Below are 24,823 nucleotides of genomic sequence, written 5' to 3' on the forward strand. Positions count from 1 at the left end.
CAATCTTCCCCTCCTCTACCCCACCCTCCTCCACCCCATGGGACTTCTTTCTAAACGGTAGAACACAGCAAAGGTGAAAGGATTTTGCAGATGTAATTAAGGTTCCCAATTAGTTGATTTTCAGTTGTCTTGGGTGGGCCTCACTTAGAAGAGACTGTGCCCTCCCTGCAGTCATAGATGCTCCTTGCTGGCTTGACGAATTAGGCAGTGTGTCCAGGAAGCCCACAAAGTAGACAAATGCAGTTGGCCTGGAGGAACTGTAGGTGGCATCCAGGACCTGAGCCACCAGCCAGCAAAGTGTTGGGACCCCCTGCCATACAACCACAAGGAAATGAACACTGCCAACAATCTAAATAAGCACAGAAGAGAAATCCTCCTCAGTCGAAACTCCAGATGAAAATGCACCCTAGCCAATACCTCCACTGTGGACTTGGGATACCCTGGGCAGAGAATCCAACTAAACTAACCCCAGATTCTGACCCATAGAAACCGGGGGGCAGGAGGGCAGCCTGGGTGGCTCAGTGGTTTAGAGCCACCTTTGGCTCAGGGCGTGATCCTGGAGACCTGGGATCGAGTCCCACGTTGGGCTCCCTGCAGGGAGCCTGCTTCTCCCTCTGCCTGTGTCTCTGTCTCTCTGTTTCTCATGAATAAATAAATAAAATCTTTTTTTAAAAAAGAAAGAAACCAGGGGGGAATAAATGTGGACTGTTTTAAGCCACTACATTTGTGGTCATTTGTTACAGAGCAAATAGAAAACTCATACATGGCTAAAAGCGTATGTGGTCTTTGCTATACTTCTCTCACAAATAGTTCACCATCTAGTTCCTAGTTGTCTCCCACAATCACGCGACCAAAGAGTCACAAAAAAAACTTGTAAGAAAAATCACTGCATCACTACTGTGTAACAAGGAAAAATACACTCAATAATAAGAAGCTTTGTGAAATTTCCAGAAGGCCAAAAATATCAAATTTAAGTTAACAGCTTGCAACAGAATTAAGTAGGAAAAAATATTTTTTTAAAAATAATACTCTGGTGGGGCACCTGGGTGACTCAGTTGGTTAAGCCCAACTCTTGGTTTTGCCTCCAGTCATGATCTGAGGATCGTGAGCTCAAGCCCCACATCGGGCTCCGTGGTCAGTAGGGAGTCTGCTTGAGGTTCTCTCCCTCTCTCTTTGCCCCTCCCCCTCAACATTCTCTCTAAAATAAATAAATCAATCCTTTAAAAATTAAATAATACTTTGGTAACAACAACACTTTGGTAAACTATTTGGGTAAAGGTGGATGGTTACAGCATAGATGAGCCAAAAAAAAAAAAAGACACAGGTAAATTGTTCTGTATTTCAGGAATTTAGGAAGTTCAATAAAGAATGAAGATGGGAAAGGAAGAGAACTCTGAATAACAGGGATAACTAATATCCACTTGTAATTGTCTGCATATCTGAAATATAATACTCTCTGTTGTGGAAAGAATAAGGGTCACCAAAGATGTCCACGTACCAGAAGCTGTGACTATGGTACCTTCCACAGCAAAAGAAACATTATAGATGCAATTAAGAATCTTGAGGTAGGGAGGGGTGCCTGGGTGGCTCAGTCGATTAAGCATCATCTGCCTTTGGCTCAGGTCATGATCCCGGGGTCCTGGGATCAAACCCTGCATCAGGCTCCCTCTCTCTCTGTGGCTTCCCCTACTTGTACTAGCTGTCTCTCTCTTTCTCTGTCAAATAAAATAAGTAAAAATTTTTAAAAAATCTTGAGGTCAGGAGATAATCCTGGATTTTCCAGGCAGGCCCAATGTAATCACAAGGATCCTTATATGTGAAAGAAGGGATGGGTAGACAGAATCAGAACGTGATGGGAAGATGCCACTGGCTTTGAAGATGAAGGAGAGGCCACATCTAAGGAATGTAGGCAGCTTCTAGGAGCTGGAAAAGGCAAAGAAATGTATTTTCTCAAGAGCTTCCAGAAGCATCACAGTTCTGCCAATATGTTGACGTTAGCCCAGAGAGTCTCATGACAGACTTGTGACTCCCAGAACTGTAAAATAATAAATGTGTGTGGCTGTAAGCCACCAAGTTTGTGGAGGTTGGTTATAACATCAATTGGAAAGTGATACACTCTCTATTCACATTATCTAAACGCCCAAATTCCTTACCGAGACTTTGAGTGGGAATCATGGAAAGGAGCCAAGTTCTACAGGTGGGTGAGTGGGGGTGGAACAGGGACCCCATACAGGAGAGTGAGATGATCCATCCACCGAATCAGTTCAGAGGAAGCAGAAACTAGGATTCTAGTTTCTAGACTCTAGGGTCCCAGGAATATAACCCATGTGCCGTTCCTCCCTCACAGAATTTGCAGAAATTGTAAAAGACAGCACTGGACACTCTACCAATTTTGGAATAAGGAGCTAAATTAATCCTACCCAAACCCTAAATGTCTTGGATTAGGCTGAGAAGGAAGCCAGGCCGTACCCATCAGGTTTTGCCTTGACACGTGTAACTGGATATTAAAGAGAACACTTTTTCTTATGAAACTTTATTTTTATGCCTTTGAATAGCAATACAGTCACAGGTTTAAAATTAAAAAAATGAGAAGCTGAACATCCGAAAGACTCACCTTCACCATGTCCACCCCCACTCCATTCTCCCTTGCTCTATTTGTAACCATTTGCATTAATTCATTATTATTCCAGTGTTTCTTCACGTAAAATTGAATATGTATTTTCATTCCCCCCCTTTCTTACACAAAATATAGAATATCATCTACCCAAAACAACACATCTTAGGATCTCTCCACATCGGTGCCCAGAGCACTTCCTCATTCCTTTTTCATGGCTGCATGGTATTCCGCAGTTACATGGAGGTTATCATAGTTCATTTAGTTTCCTCCTGAGGGGCATGTGGGTCGTTTCTCAGCTTTTGTGACTATAAAACTATGTCACAGTGGATAACCCTGTACCTGGGTCATTTTGAACACATGCAGGTGAACCCACAGGGAACAGGACAGCTGGGGTTGTAGCACAAGGGCACCCAGGCAAAGGCAATGTAAGTATCGCCAGGTTCTCTTCCTTTCCACAAAGATTGTACCATTCTGTACCCTCACTAGCAGGCTTGGGTGCCCGCTTCCCCCCAGCCTCATAAGAGAGTGTGTTGTTAAACCTCTGGATTTCCCTCAAATTGACAGGTGAGAAACGATACCTTACTAATTTGCATTTTTCTTAAAAGTGAGGTTGAGCATCTTTTTTTCAATGTTGAAGAGCCATTTGCATTTCTTTCTCTATGAGCTACATTTTCATATCCCTTGACCCCAAACCGTTCTGTTTTGACCAAAGTTCCAAACATCTGAAAATAGTAGGTTGCAAGGACCTCCATCTTCTAAAAATGAGGTTTTCCCAATAGTCTTGTGGCCCTTAGCCCCAAATCCAGGATATAAAGTGGGAAAGGTCAAAAGAAAGAAATTCTTTGGAGGAAGCCATTGGTGAGCTGAGCATTTTCTATCCCCCACCACAGTGGCAGGGAGTGAGGGGGCTTTCCTCCGGGCAAGCCTGGAAAGAGAAGCTTCAAGGGAACCCCACACTCAGAGAATCTGACTTGCATACCCTAAAGCTTTGGAAAGACTGGCCTGGCAGTTGATTCCAAGGAGAAGAAACTCAAGAGTCCAGAAACTGAGGCTGTTGGGCCAGACAGCAGGACAAGAGTGGGGGCCATGCTGGAAGCAAGCTACGCTTTCACTGGCGGGAGGAGAGGGTCAAATGAGTAAGAAAGCGAGTCTGTGGCTGGAGCTAGCTGTGAGGCCAGGCAGTCCTCCATTTGGCATGGCAAGGATCTGTGAGTTTCCACGAGTCCAGTAGAGACCTTGGAAAGTAATTATGTTGGAGGAACCACCTTGATGTGACTTTTCCCAAAAAAGGACAGATATCCAGGGCAAGAGGACTCCAGTAATGCCAGCAGTGGGAGGGTGTGGGAGGCACTTTCAGGGTAGGAGCTAGAGTCGTGACTCAAGAGTCCAGGAGAATAAAATATAAAATACCTAGACATGGGGTTCCTGGGTGGCTCAGTGGTTGAGCATCCCCCTTCAGCTCAGGTCGTGACCCCACGGCTCCCATATGGAGCCTGCTTCACCCTCTGCCTATGTCTCTGCCTCTCTCTATGTCTCTCATGAATAAATAAATAAAATCTAAAAAAATACCTAGACATAATAAAAATAAGCATATGCTACCTTTGTAAGTTGAAAACTAGAATATTCTGAGAGGGACATACACAAAAAAATGAAATGGAGATGCATACTGTATTGCGGGATGGGAGCACTCTTTGTTTAACACATCCTCCACCCCCACCCCAAAATGTTAAGATCTGAGGGAGAGACTGATCAAATAATTCTTTAGCTTATGTACAATAAATAAGTATCCATGAATAAGTATATAATAAAAGCTGAGAATAATCAAAATTAACAGAAAGAGTGGTAACTTACTTTTACATGTTAGGAAAAACCCTATTTTAAAGTTACAGCAGGTGGTATTGGCACAGAAATAGATCAGTAGAACAAAGGAGAATGTTCAGAAATAGACTTTGGTATATGATTCAGTATATAATTCAAATCACAGGGGGGAAAAGTCAATGAATATTAATAGGAAAACTGGCTAACCGATTTAGCAACTTACAAAAAAAAAAAAATTCCCTGAACCTCACACCTTATACTAAAATAAATTTCAGATGGATTAAAGATTCGAATGTTTTTTTAAATTGCTGAATTATGTTACATTGAGATTGGAAGGTCCCTCTAAGCATGGCACCAAAGGCAAAATATATACGGAAAAGATGGATAAATTTGACTCTATAAAGTTTTTCTGTGGCAATGTATGACACAAACAAGGTCAAAAGGGAAATGATAAACTGGAAAATTTGTTTACAAAATATACCACGGCTAGGAAAAAAATTACTGTGAAACAAAAGAGCTTTTCATATTTATAAAAGACAAGCCAAGTACTGAGAAAAAAGGCAATTTGCCAAGACAGAATTACAAATGGTCAATCCACGTGCAAAAATAGAGATATGCAGATAAAACACTGAATCCTCATTTTTCACCCATCAGATTAGTCAAGATGAAACACAGCAACAGTGCCCAGTGGTGAAGCTTTCAGCTGGGGAGAGTGTAAACTGGTGTAAACCTCCTGTTGAGGTTCCTCTGACGATAGGTAGTAAACACAAAATGTATATCATTTTCAATTTCATTCCTAGGAATTTAGTCTAAATGACAATTACATACAATTACACAAATTACATAAGGATAGTAAACATCTGGAAATATTCTAAATGTGCAATGCCCAGAAGAGTACAGGTTAAAAAAAAAAAATCTATGGCACAAACTTGTAATTTAGTCACTATTGACATAAAAAAAAAATGTGCCCAGGAAGGAAAGAAACAATCATTTACAAAATGACATGTGTAGTTTGACCCCCTTTTGGTAACCCTGAGTGGTGCCCAAAAAGTATGGGTATGGATACAGGTGCATGCAAACGCATCACCAAAATGATTCATTCATTCTCTTCCTCTCTCTCCGACAATGAGCGCACTGCTTTTTTAATTGACTTGCTTCAGTGAATCACCCGCCCACGAACCTGGGTACAGAAAAAGCCACACCCCCTCTCCTTTCCCAAATCCTGCACTTCATTCAGTGACAATGGTCGTGGTAGGCAAAAGGCCCCTAGAACACTATTTGATTGACTACTGCTACTAGTACCGGTTTTCTCCTAGATGAAAAGAATGGAAAAATAGAAGGCTTAGAAAATCCGAATGTGGGACATCTGGGTGGCTCAGCGGTTGAGCGTCTGCCTTTGGCTCAGGGCGTGATCCTGGGATCCGGGATCGAGTCCTGCATCAGGCTCCCTACATGGAGCCTGCTTCTCCCTCCCTCTGCCTGTGTCTCTGCCTCTCTCTCTGTATCTCTCATGGATAAATAAATAAATATTTAAAAAGAAAAAAAGAAAATCCGAATGTGAGGTCAGCAATAAAAAGGGGGGCACTGCGGATTCTTTTTTACTTCCTTTAAAATCAATTTAAACATTAACTTGATTCCAAGCTAATGTGGAACTGCAAGATAGTCACTTTTGCTCTGGTCTTGGTTAAGTGCCCAGCTACAATTTCAGGTCTTGAGTCAGAGACCGACTACTACCTATTTCCCCTAATTAACCTCTGTCTGTTTGGTGGTTTGTGTCTCCTTCTAAAAGTGATGTGGGCGGGGTGAGTGGGGAGATACCTTATAGTGAAAAGATAGATATAAAAAGGCCTCTGCTATAGTAGCTAAGTTATAGTTAGTAGTTAAGGTTAAAAAATATATATATATTTGGAAATGCAAAGACCTGACTCTCCCCAAAACCAAAAGAGCTGTTGTCCAAAGGTTAGCTCAAGGCCTGGCCAATCCTAGGAATGGACTAGACTGCAGCAAGAAGGCTCAGCCCCACAGTTCAGGTCGCACAGCTATCTGAACCCATTTCTCCATTCTAAAGTGGGAAAAAAATGGTAACCCCTGACCTTCCCACCATACACAAGTATTGTGAGGATGGAATGGAAGAATGTGTATAAACAAAAACTCCAGTGGAGATAAATCAAAACTACAGGAGCATGCGCGCGCGCGTGCACACACACACACACACACACACACACACACACACACTCCAGCCACAGAACAATCTGCTCCATAGCTGGGCAAGCCCAATTTTGATTCCTCATCTAGAAGGGGACTCACAACTGGGTCGTAGTGCTCACCTCTACACACTGTCTCCAAGACAGTTAATAAGAGAAAGATCCTTCCTCCATCCCCAGCCTGGACCCAGATTTCTTTAGTGACACTCAGACCCAACTCTGAGTCGGCCTGACCGGTCCTTGGACAGCCAGACCCTGCGTCCCCCCGGAAGGCCCACTACCGGCCTCCTGAGATGCCCTCCCCACCTTACCCAGAGTCTGCTTGGGACACAAAGAACAGTATGGTGGCAAAGCTACTAGGCGAACTTAGAGAACTCCTAGCTGCCCTCATGTTTATCAGAAAATGATGAGAGCCGCAGGGAGATGGTACATCCTTTCCGCCAATGCTCAGCGCCTGCTTCTGTTAATACTCCCGAGCAACTCTGGCCTATTGTCTGGAACATTTAGAGGCAGGGGAAAAGTCCATGGGTGTTTTTTGGTTATTTTATTCTTCTTTCATAAACTGTTTTACACTTCTGCACTGTACCCAGAAGTACATTTTACCTAATATTTTACTTAATACTTAGTTGTTTTAACCAGAAACTTCTGATACTAAGCAAGTGGGATTTCTTCCTTTGAGTGACAATTTTTGCCGGGCTCCCCTGTGGACCACAGTCACTTCTTTGGCAGCTCGGTCTGGAGCTGGAAGTTAAGGGGGCTGCAGAAACATCTTGTGTTTACAGAACCAGGAAAATAAGAATAATAATGGGAGTTCAGATTCTCTCTTTGCATAGAGGAGGCTTTCGGGGAAATCCTTGCTCATCAGGGACCCTACCCTACACTAACCACGGTAATTTGTAATGATGCCAAATGTCATTCAAAGTCTGTGAAACAGTTTGAATAGTTGCACGTAAAAATTAAAAGTGGAAAACTATTTGTATTAGTCTTTTGACAACTCTTCTCTGTCAGCCACCTCAGATGAGAGCCCGAAAGGTTCTAAATGCTGATCCTAGGTTGTAGTCCAAGGTAGTACCTCAGAGGACAAAGGACAATTATTCCTAATACTGCCTAGTGCTGACAGGACCAGGGCCGGCAGCTGTCACTGACACCCGAGTGGCAGGACATCACTTCCCTCTCTCTCACTCTTCCCAGTTGAGAGGATAGACTTTGAGCCTGGTCTCCCAGGGCAAGGCAGCCTCATAGTTCCCACCAGTTTCCATCGTTCCTCTCCTTTCCACATCTGCCCATAAGCCCAGATCACTTGGATGTGACACCCAGGAATTTAGGGGAGAGAGGACACACCAGCCCAACCCGTCAGGAACATCACCCCTTTCCCTTGGGACTGCAGCCCTACATAATTCCAGAGCCATGTTCAAATATACTGGGCCCCAAGGCTGTAAAATATAACTGTGCCCCATTCTCCTCCCCCGTGCTTTTCATTCTCCAGGCCTAGAAAAAGAGGGAAGGGAGGAGAATACTATTGTCACTTAGGAAAGCCACATGCCTCTGCTCCATTCGTTTTTTACTGGGCCTTGGAGTTATGCCATCAGGGAAGAAAGGTAAAGAACACTGACTGAGGCTTTAAAAATCAAATCTAATTCACTCCATCTGTAAATTGAGCAAGTTGACAGCAGCCCCAGGGCTCCTTACATCTAACATGTCATGGTTCCTGAAAAAGTAACAGTCATCGTTACTGCGGTTGTAGGTAAAGGGGGAGATCAGGTCACTCACATCTTCCCCCTTCCCTGTGAACACACAGACTCTGGCCTTGGGCTTGACGGTGTTTCAGCCCACCGTTATATGAACATCCCATCTAAAGGGAAGACACGGGGCGTTTTTAAGAGAGGGTTATAAAAAAAGTTAGCCAAGACTGCTATAAATGGTGGTGTGGAAGAGAGAAACCACCTAAATTAACAGCATATTTTTATTGGAATGAAAACTTATGGCTTTTGAATACCTGTCAGACCAATGGATCCGTATCAAAGCCATGCTGCCTAAGAGGCATTGCAGGGAACTTACCGGAGTGGCCAGCTTAGCATACTGTCTGTTAGGATGTCAATTAATTGTAGGAAAGGGGTTGCTTCTAAAACGTTGGGCAGGTTGCCTACGTCAATGATCTCTATCCTTTTCAATGACCTCCTTTATAAAGGCAAATTCCAGCTCAAACTTAAGTCCATCTCATTGCTCATCGTAAAAGGATGGATTCCAAATTAGCTCAGAGATGCTGCAAAGGAAGTTGCAGAGACTCTCTTGCACTCAAAAGTCCAGAAGAGCAGACAATCAGGACCCACTCAGAGGAAGACAAAGCTCCCGCCCATATGATCCGTAGCCTGGGGTCAAGGTTACGTTGTGTCTCAAAGGTCCAAGTTCACAGACACAGAACTGCTTGTGTAGCAGGCAGAGAAGATGTCAGCGATTCCAGAGTTTCCTCCTCTTGAGAGGGGTGGTTCCACAGGGATAGTCAGCATCTTGAATCCAGAACTGGAGCCAGGCTGGGAATGGAAAAAGTTGCAGACCCACGCACACCTGGATGGAAGCCACGTGGGGCCTCTGTGTGGGCGGGCACCTGAGAAGCTGTCATAACATCTGCCCCAGCAGCAGCGCATCCTGCTCACGTAGCGCCCGTCTGTGATCTAGACGTGGGGGAGGAAAAGAGATCATTGACACACTTTGGTTTTGCCTTGGTGCCTCTGTACGTGCAGCTCACGTACCTTCATGGGAAACAGCATGGGCCATCAGAGCACCTATTACTGATCCTGCTTGTTTTCTGCACCAGAAGGGCACCCCCCGCCCCTGCCCTGAGGTGTAGAGTTGCCCAGGCCTTTCACCTGCTGAGGGCTGGGCCCAGGACCACCTCTCCTCACCTCCCCCTTGACCCTCCTCAATCCCAGCTGTTCTTCAGGACTCTAACCCCATCCTTCCGCCGTTCCACTCATTTCTCAAAAATGTCAGTCTCACATACCACACGGCTGAGAAGGAGAGGAATGCGAGAATAATCACAACAGCCATGGATCCCAGCCCGACGCCCACCATCTGCTGCAGCAAGAATGACGAGTCTGCGGGACAAAACCACACACTGAGCCCACGGCACGCAATCACAGCACACGTGCACCTGTGCTCACTCCGTTTTAACCCAAGGCTTGGCCCCATTTCACAAACCATCCCAAGAATGCCCAGAGTGCCTCTGTGTCCTCCGAGTCAGCCCTGAGGGTGCAGGGCGTAAGGAAAGCACAGTCCCAGGTATTTCTGAAAAGGAAATGGAAAACCAGGCCACACTCAACTTACAAGGGATAAAATAGCTCATCTTGTTGTGCATAGAAGTACAGCAGACTGTGCTGCTTGTACTGGTCCTCTCCCAGTTAACTGCTCCTCAAAGTGTTTATGGGAAGCTTTCTTTTGCATTGAGGAAGAACTCCTGACAACATTTGGATTTTTGCTCCGAAAATGATTAGGGAGCGCCAGTGGTCAAACACAGCAAACAGATCCTCTCTGACGGATAGGATATGTCATTTTCCCAACACACCAACAAGGAGAGGACCTCCCTGCTCCGCTTGGCAGGTTGCCATGAGGATGAAGTAAGAAAACTGATGGAGAAGCTCTCTAAAATACATGTGTTCTAATTTGGGGTGTATCATAGGCCAACCCCAGGGAGATCCTTTGTTATAAACCAAAAAACACCCACACTTGAGTTGCTATAAACCAAAAAACAGCCAAGTGACTGAATCAGAGCATCATGTTCTCTACCAAAGGTCTCGTTTTAATTTGCAATCAACTTATTTAGCACTTACAATATGCCAAACTCTGTTCTCATGACTTCTCCTAGCCACCTAGTGAGTACTATAAGAATAGAACCAGGTATTACAATCATAGTGCCCAGCGTAATAACAATACACTGAGTGCTGTTATTATTCCCATTTTACAGATGAGGGACCGAGGCATGGAGTGGTTCAGCAACTTATCCAAGGTCACAAGCTGAGAACCAAGAGAGTCAGGATCCAAACCCATGTTGTCTGGTTCCAGCATCTTTGGTTTTAACCACAACACCATGCTTTCCCAGGGCAGATCTGAGCCCAGCTCTGTCTCCAGCAGAGCAGGTCATCAGAAGTTAGGGGGCCAGGCCCTGCCCTTTCCTGCATAGGCCGATGATGATGGAGCTCGGACCATAGCTGTTCAAGCTCTTCTTTAAAAGAACAAAAGTCTGTGTGCAATGGTGCCATCAGACCCTGCAAAGATCGTGGGGGCTGATGCTGCACGTATAGAATTAAAAACAAAAACAAAACACAGCCAAGCCATGGAAGAATGGTAAGGAAGTGCAACGAAGTCCAAATTTTGCCAGATGATTTGCTGTGATTGTCACTGTCGGAATATCAAATCATTTCATTTTTCGGTGCCCTCCTTTTACTGATGCCCCAGGCACACGTTAGTCTGCCCTCTGGGCCATCCACTACTGCCTGGGAAGAGCTGAAACAGTAAACGAGCAAAGATCTGTTAGGTAAGGAGGAGGGGCTTGAGGGCCTTGAAACACAGTTGACTCTCATCCCTGGCTGCCGAGGCACATCTGAGAAGGGGGCTGGCAGGGGAGCCTGCTGCTACCTAAGTCTTCCATCACCCAATCTGCACTAACACAGTAGCCACTAGCCACAGTGTGGCTGTTAAATCTAAATCAGTTCCAGTTAGGGCGCCTGGGTGGCTCAGTGGTTGAGCGTCTGTCTTCAGCTCAGAGTGTGGTCCCGGGGTCCTAGGATCAAGTCCCACATGGGGCTCCCTGTGAGGAGCCTGCTTCTCCCTCTGCCTGTGTCTCTGTGTGTCTCTCATGAATAAATAAATAAAATCTTTTTTAAAAAAATTAAAAATAAATAAGTTCCAATTAAATTAAAAATTCAGTTTCTCAATCATACCAGTTCAAGTGCTCGATTTCAAATCCACATTTCAAATGCCCAGTAGCCACATGTGGCTTGTTGCTACCATTCTGGACAACACAGCTTTAAAATCTTTCCATCGTTGCATAAAGTTGTATTGATTGGCACTGCTCCATCTCCACGACGGGGGTAAGTGCAGTTTGGTTCTATTCTCTAACAGGGTAGCTGGCACCAGCAAAAGCAGCCATGGAATACAGTTCTGGCTAAAAACCTCTGCAAAACCCATTACCTCAGAAAGTGTTGTCAAGAGACTTTCTAGAAAAAACATGGCTTGTATTGTTTGGCTACCTTTAGTAACCAGAAGAAAGAAGCCACACTACAAGATGGAAGGAGGAGCTGTGGGTAAACTAGAAATTAGCAGAGAAAAAAAATTAGAGGAGTGACTTAAATTACTGGATATTAAAACAGTGCAGAATCAGCATAGGGATGAATACATGGGAACAAAATAGCATAGGAACAAACCCATGTATATCAAATAACTTCCAAGCTTAAATATCGAAGTCAGGTGGTCCAAGTCTGTATTTGAACACCCTGACTGTGGACTCTGGACAAGTGATTCAGCCATTCTGTGCCTCAGTTTCCTCATTGAGGACTGATTTAGCAACATGGGAATGATAATAATAGTCCCCACTTTATAGGGTTATTGTGAGAAATAAATGAGGTAAGTTGTGTCAGGACTGTGCCCAGGACACAGCAGGCAGCTGGCAAGTGCTGGCTATGTATGGTTCATTATTGTTGCTTTGCTACTGCTTCAAGTCATTAGGAGAAATGATATATTTTTCATAATTCATGTTGAGAAAACTGACCATTTAGAATAAAGTGATGTTGACCATTAGAGCTTAAACTGTATATGCCAAAATAAAATCCAGACAGATTAAATTGAAACCTAAAAGAATTAGATCAAAGGGTAAGTGAATACTTATCTAAAATATTTATCTCAAACAGGTAAGAACTGCCTTAAGCATATTTATTAATGCAGAAACCATGATGCTCACCGCTGGGATCTGCTGCTGCTTCTACCACAGAGCCACCTCTTAAAAGATCTTGCCTGGCCTTGACCTCAAGTTATCCTCAACTACGCTTTGCAAACTCTATCTTCCTCACCCAAAGTTCCATGTTCTTTGCTCCTCTCTGGTCTACTTAGGTTTGCTCTTCAAGATTTCTTAAAGATCAGCTGCTGCGGCTCACCATCTCATTTGCAAATTGTATGAAGCTGCTAGAATGTGCTGCATCTGGGTCAAAAGGCTTTAATTTATGTGAAGCAGTGAGCTCTTCTCCTGCTTTTAAATGTCCCCTCACAAACAGGACAGAGGCAAAGTAGGAGTTGATAGACTTGACTTTCTCTTGACCACCCACCAGCAGAACATCATTTACCCTAAGCAACAGGCCCACCCAGCTATTCCTTACTCTGGATGTAAATATTGGAAAATCATCTTTTTTTTTTTTTAATTATTCTGCAAAACATGACTTGGGTTTTGGCTCCAGGCATGGTTCTTGCTGGTACATGTCTCTTGGTCTACCTTGTGTATGTACTCTGTGAAAATCTGAGTCCATCCAACCCAGAGCACTCACAGTGTAGCCGCACAAGATTTCTGTAGGGACTTTCCCAATTAATTCCTCGCTGAGAAAATTTACAGCAGGCTAATTCGAATTACATTTTTTAGAGCTTTGCCGTCTTCTGGTTTCCCTCCCTTTCACGGTTTTATGCTATAAAATCATGCTTCCTTTTCCCCCGAATTACTTGTAGAATATTCTTTCGGAAACTGGAGTAAATCATGTGTTATAGCACAGATTTGCAGTGACTCATTCTTGGAGAGAGTAAAACCATTAGGTTAAAATACTGTCATTCTCTTCAGGGTGGCTCCCTGAGGAGGTAGAGTGCTCAGGAGGCGTGACAGGGCTTCTGTGGGCGTATCTTTTAACTCTTCCACTAATGCAAATATCACAGGTGCTGAAGAACAAGTTAGAAAGACTCTATGCCTACTCTCAAGCTCTGTAACAGCTTGAGGACTTCCTGTGGCTGTGGACATTTTTTCATGAATTTACACGAGCAAGGGCACTTCCTGAAAGCAACAAGTCCACTTTCCAAAAGGTACACAAAATTACCACTGTGACTTCTACTTAGTGTGTTAAACTTCTCTCTGCTATTTTAGGGTCTCCTTATTTGAATCCCATGCAGAGGACAAAGGAGATCAAAGTAGATTAATTTAGAGATAAGTATCACCTGATGAATCGGCAACACTTTTGAACTCATTTTCTATTGCAGCTTAACAAATCACCATAAACTTAGCAGCCAGCCCCCATTCATAGCTCGCGGTTCTGGGAACCAGAAGTTCAGGTGCATTGTGACTGGGTCCTCTGCTCAGTGTCTTCTAAGGCTGAAATCAATGTGTCAGGTGGGCTGTATTTCCCTCTGGAGCCTCTGGGGAAGAATCTGCTTCCAAGTTCATAGCACTTGTAGGACTAAGGTTCCCATATACTTACTGGCTGTCAGCCACTGGCCACCCACATTGCTGCCATGTGGTTCCTTCCATCTCCAAAGGCAGCAGGAGAAACCCTGATTGATGTCAGATCCATCTCTCCCTTTGAATCTCCAATCTCCCATTTCTGACTTCTAGATCCAGAGTTAAAGGGTTCATGTGAAGGTCAGGTGCATCTGGATAATCTCCCTATTTGGGACCTTAATTACATCTTCAAATCCTTTCTCAGCAACACTCAGAATAGCCTTTGATTGAGTAACTGAGAGATGGTGCGTGTACACCAGGAATCTGTGAGGCTGTATAATAACTCTGCCAACCGCAGTGAGGAAGGTGGAAGGTATGCCTGTGCGTGTTTGTGTGTATACATACATCTGCACCGCATATACAAACACATATGTACACACTAGGCTTATATATTGATGTAAATCTTCTCTGGCTTAAGTATTGTACCTACTGTGCTATGCTTTTCATCAGGCTCTACTGCTGGTTGACCGTAATCATCTAACACAATTCACTAAATTCTGATGAGGCACCAATGTGTACCAGGCACTGCTCCAGTTCTTCAAATGCTCTTCCCCAGGGGTATGAAATCTAGTAAGAAAAGACAAATGCACCAGTTGCTCTAAAGTGTGGCAGATATCTTTAAAAGGGAGGGGGGGAATCCCTGGGTGGCTCAGCAGTTTAGTGCCTGCCTTCAGCCCAGGGCGTGATCCTGGAGTCTCAGGATCTAGTCCCACATTGGGCTCCCTGCATGGAGCCTGCTTCTCCCTCTGCCTGTGTCTCTGCCTGTGTGTGTGTGTGTGTGTGTGTGTGTGTGTGTGTGTGTCTCATGAATAAATAAATGAAATCTTAAAAAAAAATAAAGTGTGGCAGAAAGCCTATGTGGAGGGAGCGGGGAGGGAGCAAGGGGGATGGGGAGAGAGGGAGATGGGGGGGAGAGAGGTAGGTCCTACCCCATTGAGGAAATAAAGCTTCAGGAAGGACATAGCATTTGATTGTAATCTTGACGAACAGATGGGATTGTAGTAAGCTAATAAACAGAGATTACAGGAAGGTTATAGGGCAATCCAGGTGGAAATAAGCAAGTAATCGTATGAGTAAAGACATTAAGGAAAGTAGGCAAGGGCCTAGCCAGAGAAGAGCTAGTACATCACTGCAAACGGAGAAGGAGAGAGGTCACTAGAAGGGTATGCCACTGTCAAACTGATGTCTTGGAAATCAGTCTAAAACATAATAGAGAACTCTGGAAGGGGAAATAGTCAAATCGGCACTGCAGTTTAGAAATATGAGTCAGGAGTGTAGGCTGGAGTGAAGAAGGAACCCCTGAACACCATGGTGGGCGAGGAAAAAAGAGGCTTTGCCAGTTGTCTATGCTGCAGATATAAAGGCCTATGCTGGGGGAATAGGGGGTGTGGTGAACCCAGACATGAGATGGGCATACCCTACGTATAAAATGTGGGCTGAAAGGCAAAGGGGAGTGGTCACTAATGACTCAGGGGTTACTCCTATCACTCAAGAATGTTCTATGAATACCGTTTGTGAACATCTCACATATATCAGATGACTTGTTTTGTGACTCAAGAAATCAAAGAGTCAGTACTTTGTGGCTGGAAGGGATCTGAGAGATCTCGGTAAGAGGAAATTGAGAACCAGCCAAGTTAAATATAATTTCAAAGACACTCGGCTGATTAGTAGCAAGGCTCAAGCAAGGAAGCCCAGGCCTCTGCATTTCCCCCTCAAACCAACTGCTGGTTCCCTGGTAATCATCACAAAACTCTTTTAGGGGTGATCTGCATAAGGTAAATAGCATACTTTGTCACTGGGCAAAGGTCAGAATGGGGCTATTGATTGGCACAGATGAACTAGAACAAGTTCAGGACTAATCTGGATCCTAGCTCTCTCCAAATTACTTTCTGAGATGGCAGTCGTCCACATTTTTGCAAAAGGAGACTATCAGAGGTACTTTACACAGGTCAAGTTTATACACAGATTCAGAATTGCCTTCAGCATTTCAATATAACAGTGGGTTCTTCTATTATCACTAGAGCCTTCTAATAGTTTTATTTTCAAGGTTTGAACTCTCTTTCAACACTGATTCTTAAGTTGAGGGGGGTAAAAAAGGTACTACCAAACCACTTAGATATTTCCAAAGCGAAATCCTTCCTGTGAGCTTAATCACAGTAGAATGACTATAGTCAGCTCCTTGGCCATTTCTGCCACCCAGTTTGAGTGTCTGCTAACCATATCAAACAGCTGCTGAAGGCTGTGGATTCTGGGAGCTTCTGTGCTTGTCCAGGATGATTGCACATCTCCATTCTTTTGATAAAGCACCTATTTTCTTGTGTGAACTGCATTCGCACCCCCAGAGCCTCAGGGAATGGACTGGCTGAAAAACTTCCATTTGTTGGAGCATGTGGTTATTTCTTGTGGCCTTCACTGAAATTCTAGGACAGGAAGCTTAGCCTATCTACACGCATTAGTGTAACAGCACCCATCTCTGTGAAGGGAGACTCACTAATTATGCTAAGTAAAATAAGTCAGAGACAAATACTATATGATCCCATTTATATGTGGAATCTACAAAGGCTAAACTCATTGAAATAGAAGACTGGTAGTTGCCAGAGTCTGGGGTTGGGGGGTAGGGAGAAATGGGGAGGTGTTGGCCAAAGGGCACAAACTTCCAGCTATAAAATGAGTAAGTACCAGGCACCTAATGATGTACAACATGGTAACTATAATGAATACTGTATTATATGCTTGAAAGTTGCTAGGAGAGTAAATCTTAAATGTTCACACATACACGAATATATACACATGGTAATTATGTGGGCAATGGGGATCATTTTGCAATAGAGATCCAATCATCACATTGTACACCTTAAACTCAATGCTTCATAAATTATATCTCAAGAAAGTGGAGGGGTGTGGGGGAGACCCTTGCTGCCTGGCAAACACAATCCAAGATGGCAGATGGTCAGGTAATGTGCTTTGCCCAGGAGAAAGGCCATGTCCTCTTGCTCTCGTTGAAGTAGGTGTGAATAGAGATAAAAAAGATGGGAAATAACATTAGAAGATAAGCAGACAAATGAAGGAAGCCTAATTCTCCAGGTCCCTCCCAATCATTTCCTGTTAAGCACCTTCTACTGACAAGGTACCAGATCCCCCATTGTAAAGTGCCCCTAGCTGGAATCCTTCTGGAAGCAGGGTTATATGGGCACTTCCTTACCACCCCAGCCTATTGTTTCACGCTGCTCTGAGGTAAGGGGCAGGATGTAAGGGGTTAAACTGATACTCCAAGCTAAGAGCAAAATTCCTCAGGCTGTTGCTAGGACTCCTAGACCACAAAGAAAAGGTCCAGATTCAAAGGTCATAAACTTGACAAGGTTTCTGGTATTAGCTACAAACTAATGGAATTCCTGGGAATCAAATCCACTGGCTGGCTGCCTGTTGGTTTAAAGAGATGTACTGCCAGGGAAATCCCACGTCTGGCAAACACTGAGCTGCGATTGCTCAATCCCCGAGGCCAGTCTCCCACCTGGACAGCTGCCTGCGCGAGGAAGGCATGTGAAGCTATACAGCCCTCGGTAGAGCTCCTTCCTGCTGCATCTTATGTACAAACAGCTCTGGAGGAAACGGACGAGGGTACTTTCCCATCAGGCAGAACCAGGAAAAGACTGAGGCGGCCCAACTAAGTGACCATGTGAGTCCCTCTGCTGCCAGGCCAAGGGAAGCTTGCTTTTCCCATCCAGCAGGATGTGGTCATTGTCATGGGCCCCCTGTCCATGGCACAGCACTTTATCTTTTCTTCCTTTCTAAATGAAAGTGCTTACTGAGCTTACCCAGGCTCCCCTTTCATGTTAAATGCTGTGGTTTGAAGATGCTTACGTACATTCTGCATTCAGTCACAGACTGCTAAGGGACCATGAGAAGTCCACCTGGATTTGATCAAGAGGCATGGACCGTCCCCAGGGAGCCTGGTCTTGGAGCTGGATGCAATAACAGACCCACCCTCGAGCTGTCTTCCACTCGAGCTCCACTTTTGGTTGTATAGAGTATTATTCTTCCATAATGGAGGGTGTTTTTCTTAAAAGTACACATGGGGCGCCTGGGTGGTGTAGTTGGGCATCTGACTCTTGGTTTCGGCTGGGGTCGTGATCTTGGGGTCAGGGGATCGAGCCCCACGTCAGGCTCTCAGCTCAGTGTGGAGTCTGCTTAGGACTCTCTCTCCCTCTGCCCCCCCACTCTCTCTTGTTCTCTTCCCTCTCCCTAAAATAAATAAATAAAATCTTTTAAAAAAAAAGTGTACGTGTATGTGTGCGTACATGCAAAGCAGCTAAATGGCCAAAATGCTGCAGCTCTTTGTACTGATCTGCCAACATGTTTTTCTGTGCCTCTTTTCCTGATGGGGATCAGGTCTGCCTCTCAGTGCAATCCTGGTGTGGCTATCAATGACACTGATCTACCCCCAACCAACCATATGAGTAAGCCCCAAATCCCAGGGGCTTAGCGCATAGCGCATAGCGCATAGTTCCCTAGGAGGAGCACTAGTCATCCCATAGCCAGTCCCTTAATCTAGGAGAAAAGATCCTTTCCCGGAACTGAAAAACCTTCTGTTCCCACTGAAGTTGCTAAACTGCACAGCTGGTGCCCAGCCCTCTCCATCACATGGCTTATTATAGAAGAAAATGAAGCCAACTCAGAAACAGAGAGCAGAGACAAAGACAGACTGTCCCTCTCATGGAGTCAAGTCCCAAGTGTCAGTTCCTGGAATCCTCGTGATGCCCCTTTGGGTCGAGGTCCATAAGCTCCCCACCCCATCCTTTGCAGCTGTGGCTTTTTGCTTAAACTAGTATGAGATGGGTTTCTGTCCCCTGTGGCAATTTTAAAAGAAATCTCATCAATATAAACTTGATGCTGCAGACTGGAGAGGAGAAAGGAGGACCGGAGGCTTAGGCAGAAAATGGTTTTTACCTTTCACTTGAGCCCAAACTGCACAGGAGCATCTTCTCACCTATAAAGAGAAATGCAGCAACACATTTAATGAGGCAGCACATAACATCAATTTAAAGAATACATTTTGGCCCAAAAAGTTTAGTGGGTTATTTTTTCTTCTTAATCTGGATTAAAATATCCTCATCTAGCTTGAACATCTAATAATTTAGCCATATGATCACTAAGTATTTGAGGGACTGGCATGGAACCCTAGGGATCAGTTCTGTGGCTTCTCAATAGATCTCAAAAAGCATGCCCTATGGGTAAACAACAGAAATGGCAATGAGTTTCATTCTCCTTCCCAGCTCTGAGCAACTGGCACCAACTGCTGAAAAAGATTCTGAGGTCCCATCCATGTGACAGTGATAGGACAGTGACAGTGATACATGGGACAGGCAAGACTATGAGAACTCTTGGTAAGTAATAACACCTCACCGGTCTAGATGATACTTATCTGACCAAGACCCACAAACACACTGGAATGAGATACCTTCTCTTCTCTTCCAGTTATTACATGCATATTTGTCTGTTAGGAATACTGGGATTACTCAGCAAAATGTTCCCCAGAGGAAACTAAATAGCAGGGGTTAGAGAAAGATTCCTCCAACTTCAAAAGGAGATTCTCTTTCAAGTGACAAAATGGGTAGTCTGGTTTTATTGAAAAATTTAAATATATATATATATATATATATATATATATATATATTTGCACTGAAAAATGCTGGTGAATGCTTGAAATGGCCCTAAGTTCTTGAATGTGACTAAACTTTGCATTGATGCTAAGTGTATCAAGGGCATCGAGTGGAAAATCATATTCAAGAATAACCAGTGAAAGGGACCTCAAGTAGTAAGGCAGGTACTAGGGAATTGAGTGTATTAAAGGAGAGAAATGGGCCAAGGGAAGAAGGGAGCTCATTAAAATAGAGTGTCATGGCCAGATTTACAATTTATAAACTTCATTCTGGCAGTTGTTTGGAGCAAAGAGACAGGAAGATGAATTAGAAAATTGATGTTCAGGGGCGCCTGGGAGGCTGAGTGGGTTAAGCATCTGCCTTTGGCTCAGGTCATGACCCCAGGGTCCTGGGATCGAGCTCCACATTGAGCTCCCTGCTCTGCGTGGAGTCGCCTTCTGCCCTTCCCCGCTGCTGTGCTCTCTCTCTCTCTCTCTCTCTCTCTCTCAAATAAATAAAATCTTTAAAAAAGGGAAAAAAAGACAATTGGTGTTTAGGCAAGAGATGCCAAAGGCTAAACATTGTTAAGGGAGCAGAGGAAAGGATGATTTTATACAGCTTTAATGTGAAAGAATTGACAGAATTTGATGATGTACTAGACAAAAAGATAAAGAGGGAGAAGACAAGAATTATTCCTTGATTTCTGTCTTAGCAAATGGGAGCATGGTGATGCTATTTACTGGAACGGATACACAGAAGGAAAAACAAACTGGAAGAACTGGAAAACAAACTTCCTGGTGTCAAATTTTACTGCACAGCTTCAGTAATCGAAACAATGTGGTGCTGGCATAGAGACAGATATATAGACCAATACAGTAGAATAGAGAGCCCAGAGATTAAACTCTTGCATATATGTCAAATAATTTTTGACAGGGGTCACCAAGAACATTCAATGGGTAAAGAAAATCTTTTCAATAAATGATGCCAGGAAAACTAGATATTCACATGCAAAAGAATGAAGTGGGACCCCGACCTAACACCACATACAAAAATTAACTCAGAATGGATCATCCAAATGTAGGACCCAGAAAAAAAGAAAACATAGAGAGTAAGCTTCAGCAAATTGGATTTAGCAATGATTTCTTGGATATGACATCAAAGGCATAGACAGCAAAAGAAAAAATGGACAAACTGGACTTCCTCAAAATTAAGAACTTTTGAGGATGTGAAGAAAAAAGAACCCTCGTGCACTGTTAGTGGGATGCAAACTGGTGCAGCCACTGTGGAAAACAGTATGGAGGGTCCTCAAAAAATTAAAAATAGAACTAACCAGGATCCAATAATGCCACTACTGGGTGCTTACCCAAAGAAGAGATACATGCACCCCTATGTTTACTGCAGCATTATTTTCAATAGCCAAGATACGGAATCAAGGGTCCATGGAGAGATGAATGGATAGAGAAGATAGAGAAGATGTGATACACACACACAAAAATGGAATATCACTCAGCCATAAAAAAGAATGACATCGTGCCACTGCAACAACATGGATGGAACTAGAGGGTATAACGCTAAGTGAAGTAAGTCAGCCAGAGAAAGACAAATACCATATGACTTCACTCATATGTGGAATTTAGAAACAAAACAAATTATAAATAGAGACAAACAAAAAACCAGATTCCTAAATATAGAGAACAAATTGGTGGTTGCCAGAGGGGAGCTGGGTGGGAGATGGGCGAAATAAATGAAGGCGATTAAAGGGACATGTATCACAATGAGCACTGAGTAATACATAGAATTGTTAAATCACTCTATTGTACACATATAACATTGTATATTAATTATACTGGAGTTAAAAACAAAGAAAGATGGAATGTTAAAAAAATTAACTTTTGTACATCAAAGGACACTTAATGACAGAGCAAAAAAGGCAACTCATGGAATGAAAATATTTGCACATTGCAAATCTCATAAAGCATTAATATCCAGAATATATACAGAACTCCTAATACCCAACAACAAAGAAATAAATAACTCAATTCAAAACTGGGCAAAGGACTTGAATCACCATTTCCCCAAAGAGGACACACAAGTTGTCAAAAGCATATGAAAAGATGCTCAACATCGCTAATCATTAGAGAAATGGAAGCCAAAACCACAATGAGATTCCATCTCACATCCATTAGGGAGGGCCATTACCAACACAGAAAACAGCAGGTCTTGGGGAGGATGTGGAGAAAATGGAACCTTTGTGCACTGTCAGTGAGAATGTAATATGGTGCTGCCACTGTGGAAAATAGTGTTATAGTTCTTCAAAAAAATACAAAGAGAATTAACATATGATCCAACAATTCCAACTCTTGGTAAATGCCCCCAAAGAACTGCGAGCAGGGACTCAAAGAAATATTTATACACCCATGTTCATAGCAGTCTTATTCAGAATAGCCCAAAGATGAAAGCAACCCAAGTGTCCATCCACAGATAAATGGCTAAACAAAATGTGGTGCTTACATACAATGGAATATGCCAAAAGGAAGAAATTCTGACACAATGCTACACCATGAGTGAACTTTAAGGATATGTGGCTAAGTGAAATAAGACAAATAATGTATGATTCTACTCAAATGAGGTACCAGGAGTGGTCAAATTCATAGAAACAGAAAGTAGCAGAGTAGTTGCCAGGGTTTGGGGAAGGCAGGAAGGAGAAAGTTTCTGTTTGATGGGGACAGTCTTTCAGTTTGGCAAGATGAAAAGAGCTCTGGAGACTGGATGCATAACAACTTAAGTGAACTTAATACTAATAAACTGTGCACTTAAAAATTATTTACGTGGTAAGTTTTGTTATATGTATTTTCCCACCATGAAAAAACAAATATTCAACATACACCACTACCAAATGTTCTGGAATTAAATGGTGGTAATGGTTTGTACCACCTTGTGAATACACTAAAGACCACTGAATTGTATGCTTTATTTTTTTTTTCACCATCTTAACTATTTTTACTTTTAAGAATTTCTTATTTGAGTATAGTTGACACATAATGTTGTATTTGTTTCAGGTGTACAGCTTAGTAATTTGACAAGTTTATAAGATGCCATGTTCGCCACCAATGTAACTATCATCTGTGCCATTACATCACTGTTACTGGGGCACCTGAGTGGCTCAGTGGTTGAGCGTCTGTCTTTGGCTCCAGTTGTGATCCTGGGGTCCTGGGATCGAGTCCTGAATCCCACATGGGGCTCCTCAGGGAGCCTGCTTCTACCTCTGCCTATGTCTCTGCTTCTGTCTCTCATGAATAAATAAAATCTTTAAAAATATATATATCACTATTACCATATCACTATGTTCCTTATGCTATAAATGATATACTTTAAATGGATGATTAATATGGTATGTGAATTATCTCTCCGTAAAGCTGTTTAAAAAAGAAAAATAAATAGTTCACTACTCATCTGAATAGGACTGTAACACTAACAGATTTGGAACCCCTTAGGAGAAGTAATTGCAATTCAAAAATGCAAGTCCCAATATAAATGTTTTCAAAACCCCTTCGTCTCCTTAACCATCCCAAAGCCCAAGCACGTGTTCTGCTAAGCTATATGAAAAAAGAGATATCAATGACATTACAGAAAAGTTCCCTATACTATAAACTAGGATTCTTATCCTAACCTCTCACTCCACTACCTGCGTTATGGCTTGAATGTCTGGGTCACCTAAAGTTCACAGCTTGAAGCCCTAGCCCCACAGATGGTGGTACTTGAGATTAGGGCCTTTGGAAAGTAATTAGGTTTAGATGAGGTCATGAAGGTGGGGACTCCATGATGGGATTAGTGTTCCGGTAAAATGAAAAAGACGGCCCAGGGCTAGATTGCATGCTTTCTACCAGGCGAGGACACAGCAAGAAGGCAGCTGTCTGAAAGCCAAGAGGAGGGCTCTTACCAAGGAACCAGGTCAGCTGGGACCTTAATCTTGGACTTCCCAATTTCCAAAGCTGTGAGAAATGCATTTCTGTGATTGAGACCACCCAGCCTACGGCATTGTATCATGGCAGCCCATGTGTACTAATGTTCCTCTTAGGCCAAAGTCTCAATCTGGGACAGCAGCTCTGTGAGCAGGCTCTAAACTGCAGTCACATGGTACTGCTAGTGCTATGTCTGTGGCGAGAAATGCCAAGGCAGGCTCTCCAGGTAATCTTCTAGCAAGGAGGCCTGTCTACATCATAAACACCTTTTAAACAAGTTCAGGGAAATATAGTCTGGGCTTTAGCCTGCCAATTCTTAATTCCTACATTATTGTCACAAAATGCTACCGAATCTCTTTGCCACTTGTACATACTCTTAAAAGTAACCACTGCTGGGGCACCTGGGTGGCTCAGTCGGTTGAGCATCTGCCTTCATTCAGCTCAGGTCATGATCCCGGGTTCTGGAACTGAGCCCCACGTCAGGCTCCCTGCTCAGTGGGGAGCCTGCTTCTCCCTCTCCCTGCCCTGCTCATGTTTGTGCTCTCTTTCTGTCAAATAAATAAAATCTTAAGAGAAAAAAAGTAATCGCTGGTTTAATATCAAGCATGATAGAGGTACATTAGATTTGTGTCCTACTCAGAATTTAATAGAGTACATCTCAGTTTTAAATATGTGAGGCAGGCGCCTGGCTGGCTCAGTCAGTTAAGTATCTGACTCTTAATCTCAGCTCAGTCGGGTCTTGATCTTAGGGTTGTGAGGTCAAGCCCTGTGCTGGGCTCCTCACCCAGTGTGGAGCCCATGCTAAAAAAATAAACATAAATAAATAAATAAACAAGCAAGCAAATTTACACTAAAGATGGCTCAAATTCATCAGTCAAAAGATGTTTCTATTATTAGTAATATAATCTGGAGGCAGCCCGGGTGGCTCAGTGGTTTAGCACCGCCTTCAGCCCAGGGCCTGATCCTGGAGTCCCAGGATCGAGTCCCACGTCAGGCTCCCTGCATGGAGCCTGCTTCTCCCTCTGCTTGTGTCTCTGCCTCTCTCTCTTTCTCTTTCTCTCTCTCTCATGAATAAATAAATAAAATAAAATAAAAAGTTTTAAAAAAGTAATATAATCTGT

The 24,823-nt window shown here is 43.4% G+C and overlaps 1 protein-coding gene across 1 annotated transcript in view; it reads right to left on the reverse strand.

Moving 5' to 3' along the window:
- Positions 1-8,554: 8,554 nt before the first annotated feature.
- The window catches only part of SUSD1 (sushi domain containing 1), a 130,069-nt gene continuing 113,800 nt past the window's right edge, over positions 8,555-24,823 (reverse strand). Inside the window, exons 16-18 of the mRNA XM_072840349.1 lie at positions 19,049-19,088; positions 9,641-9,734; positions 8,555-9,311 (exon numbers count right to left, since the gene is read on the reverse strand). Of these exons, the coding sequence (XP_072696450.1) occupies position 9,311; positions 9,641-9,734; positions 19,049-19,088 (135 nt within the window). The 3' untranslated portion in view covers positions 8,555-9,310. The remainder of the gene's footprint in view (positions 9,312-9,640; positions 9,735-19,048; positions 19,089-24,823) is intronic.

The sequence above is a fragment of the Canis lupus genome, chromosome 10 (genome assembly GCF_048164855.1).
Source record: "Canis lupus baileyi chromosome 10, mCanLup2.hap1, whole genome shotgun sequence".
NCBI lineage: Eukaryota > Metazoa > Chordata > Mammalia > Carnivora > Canidae > Canis > Canis lupus.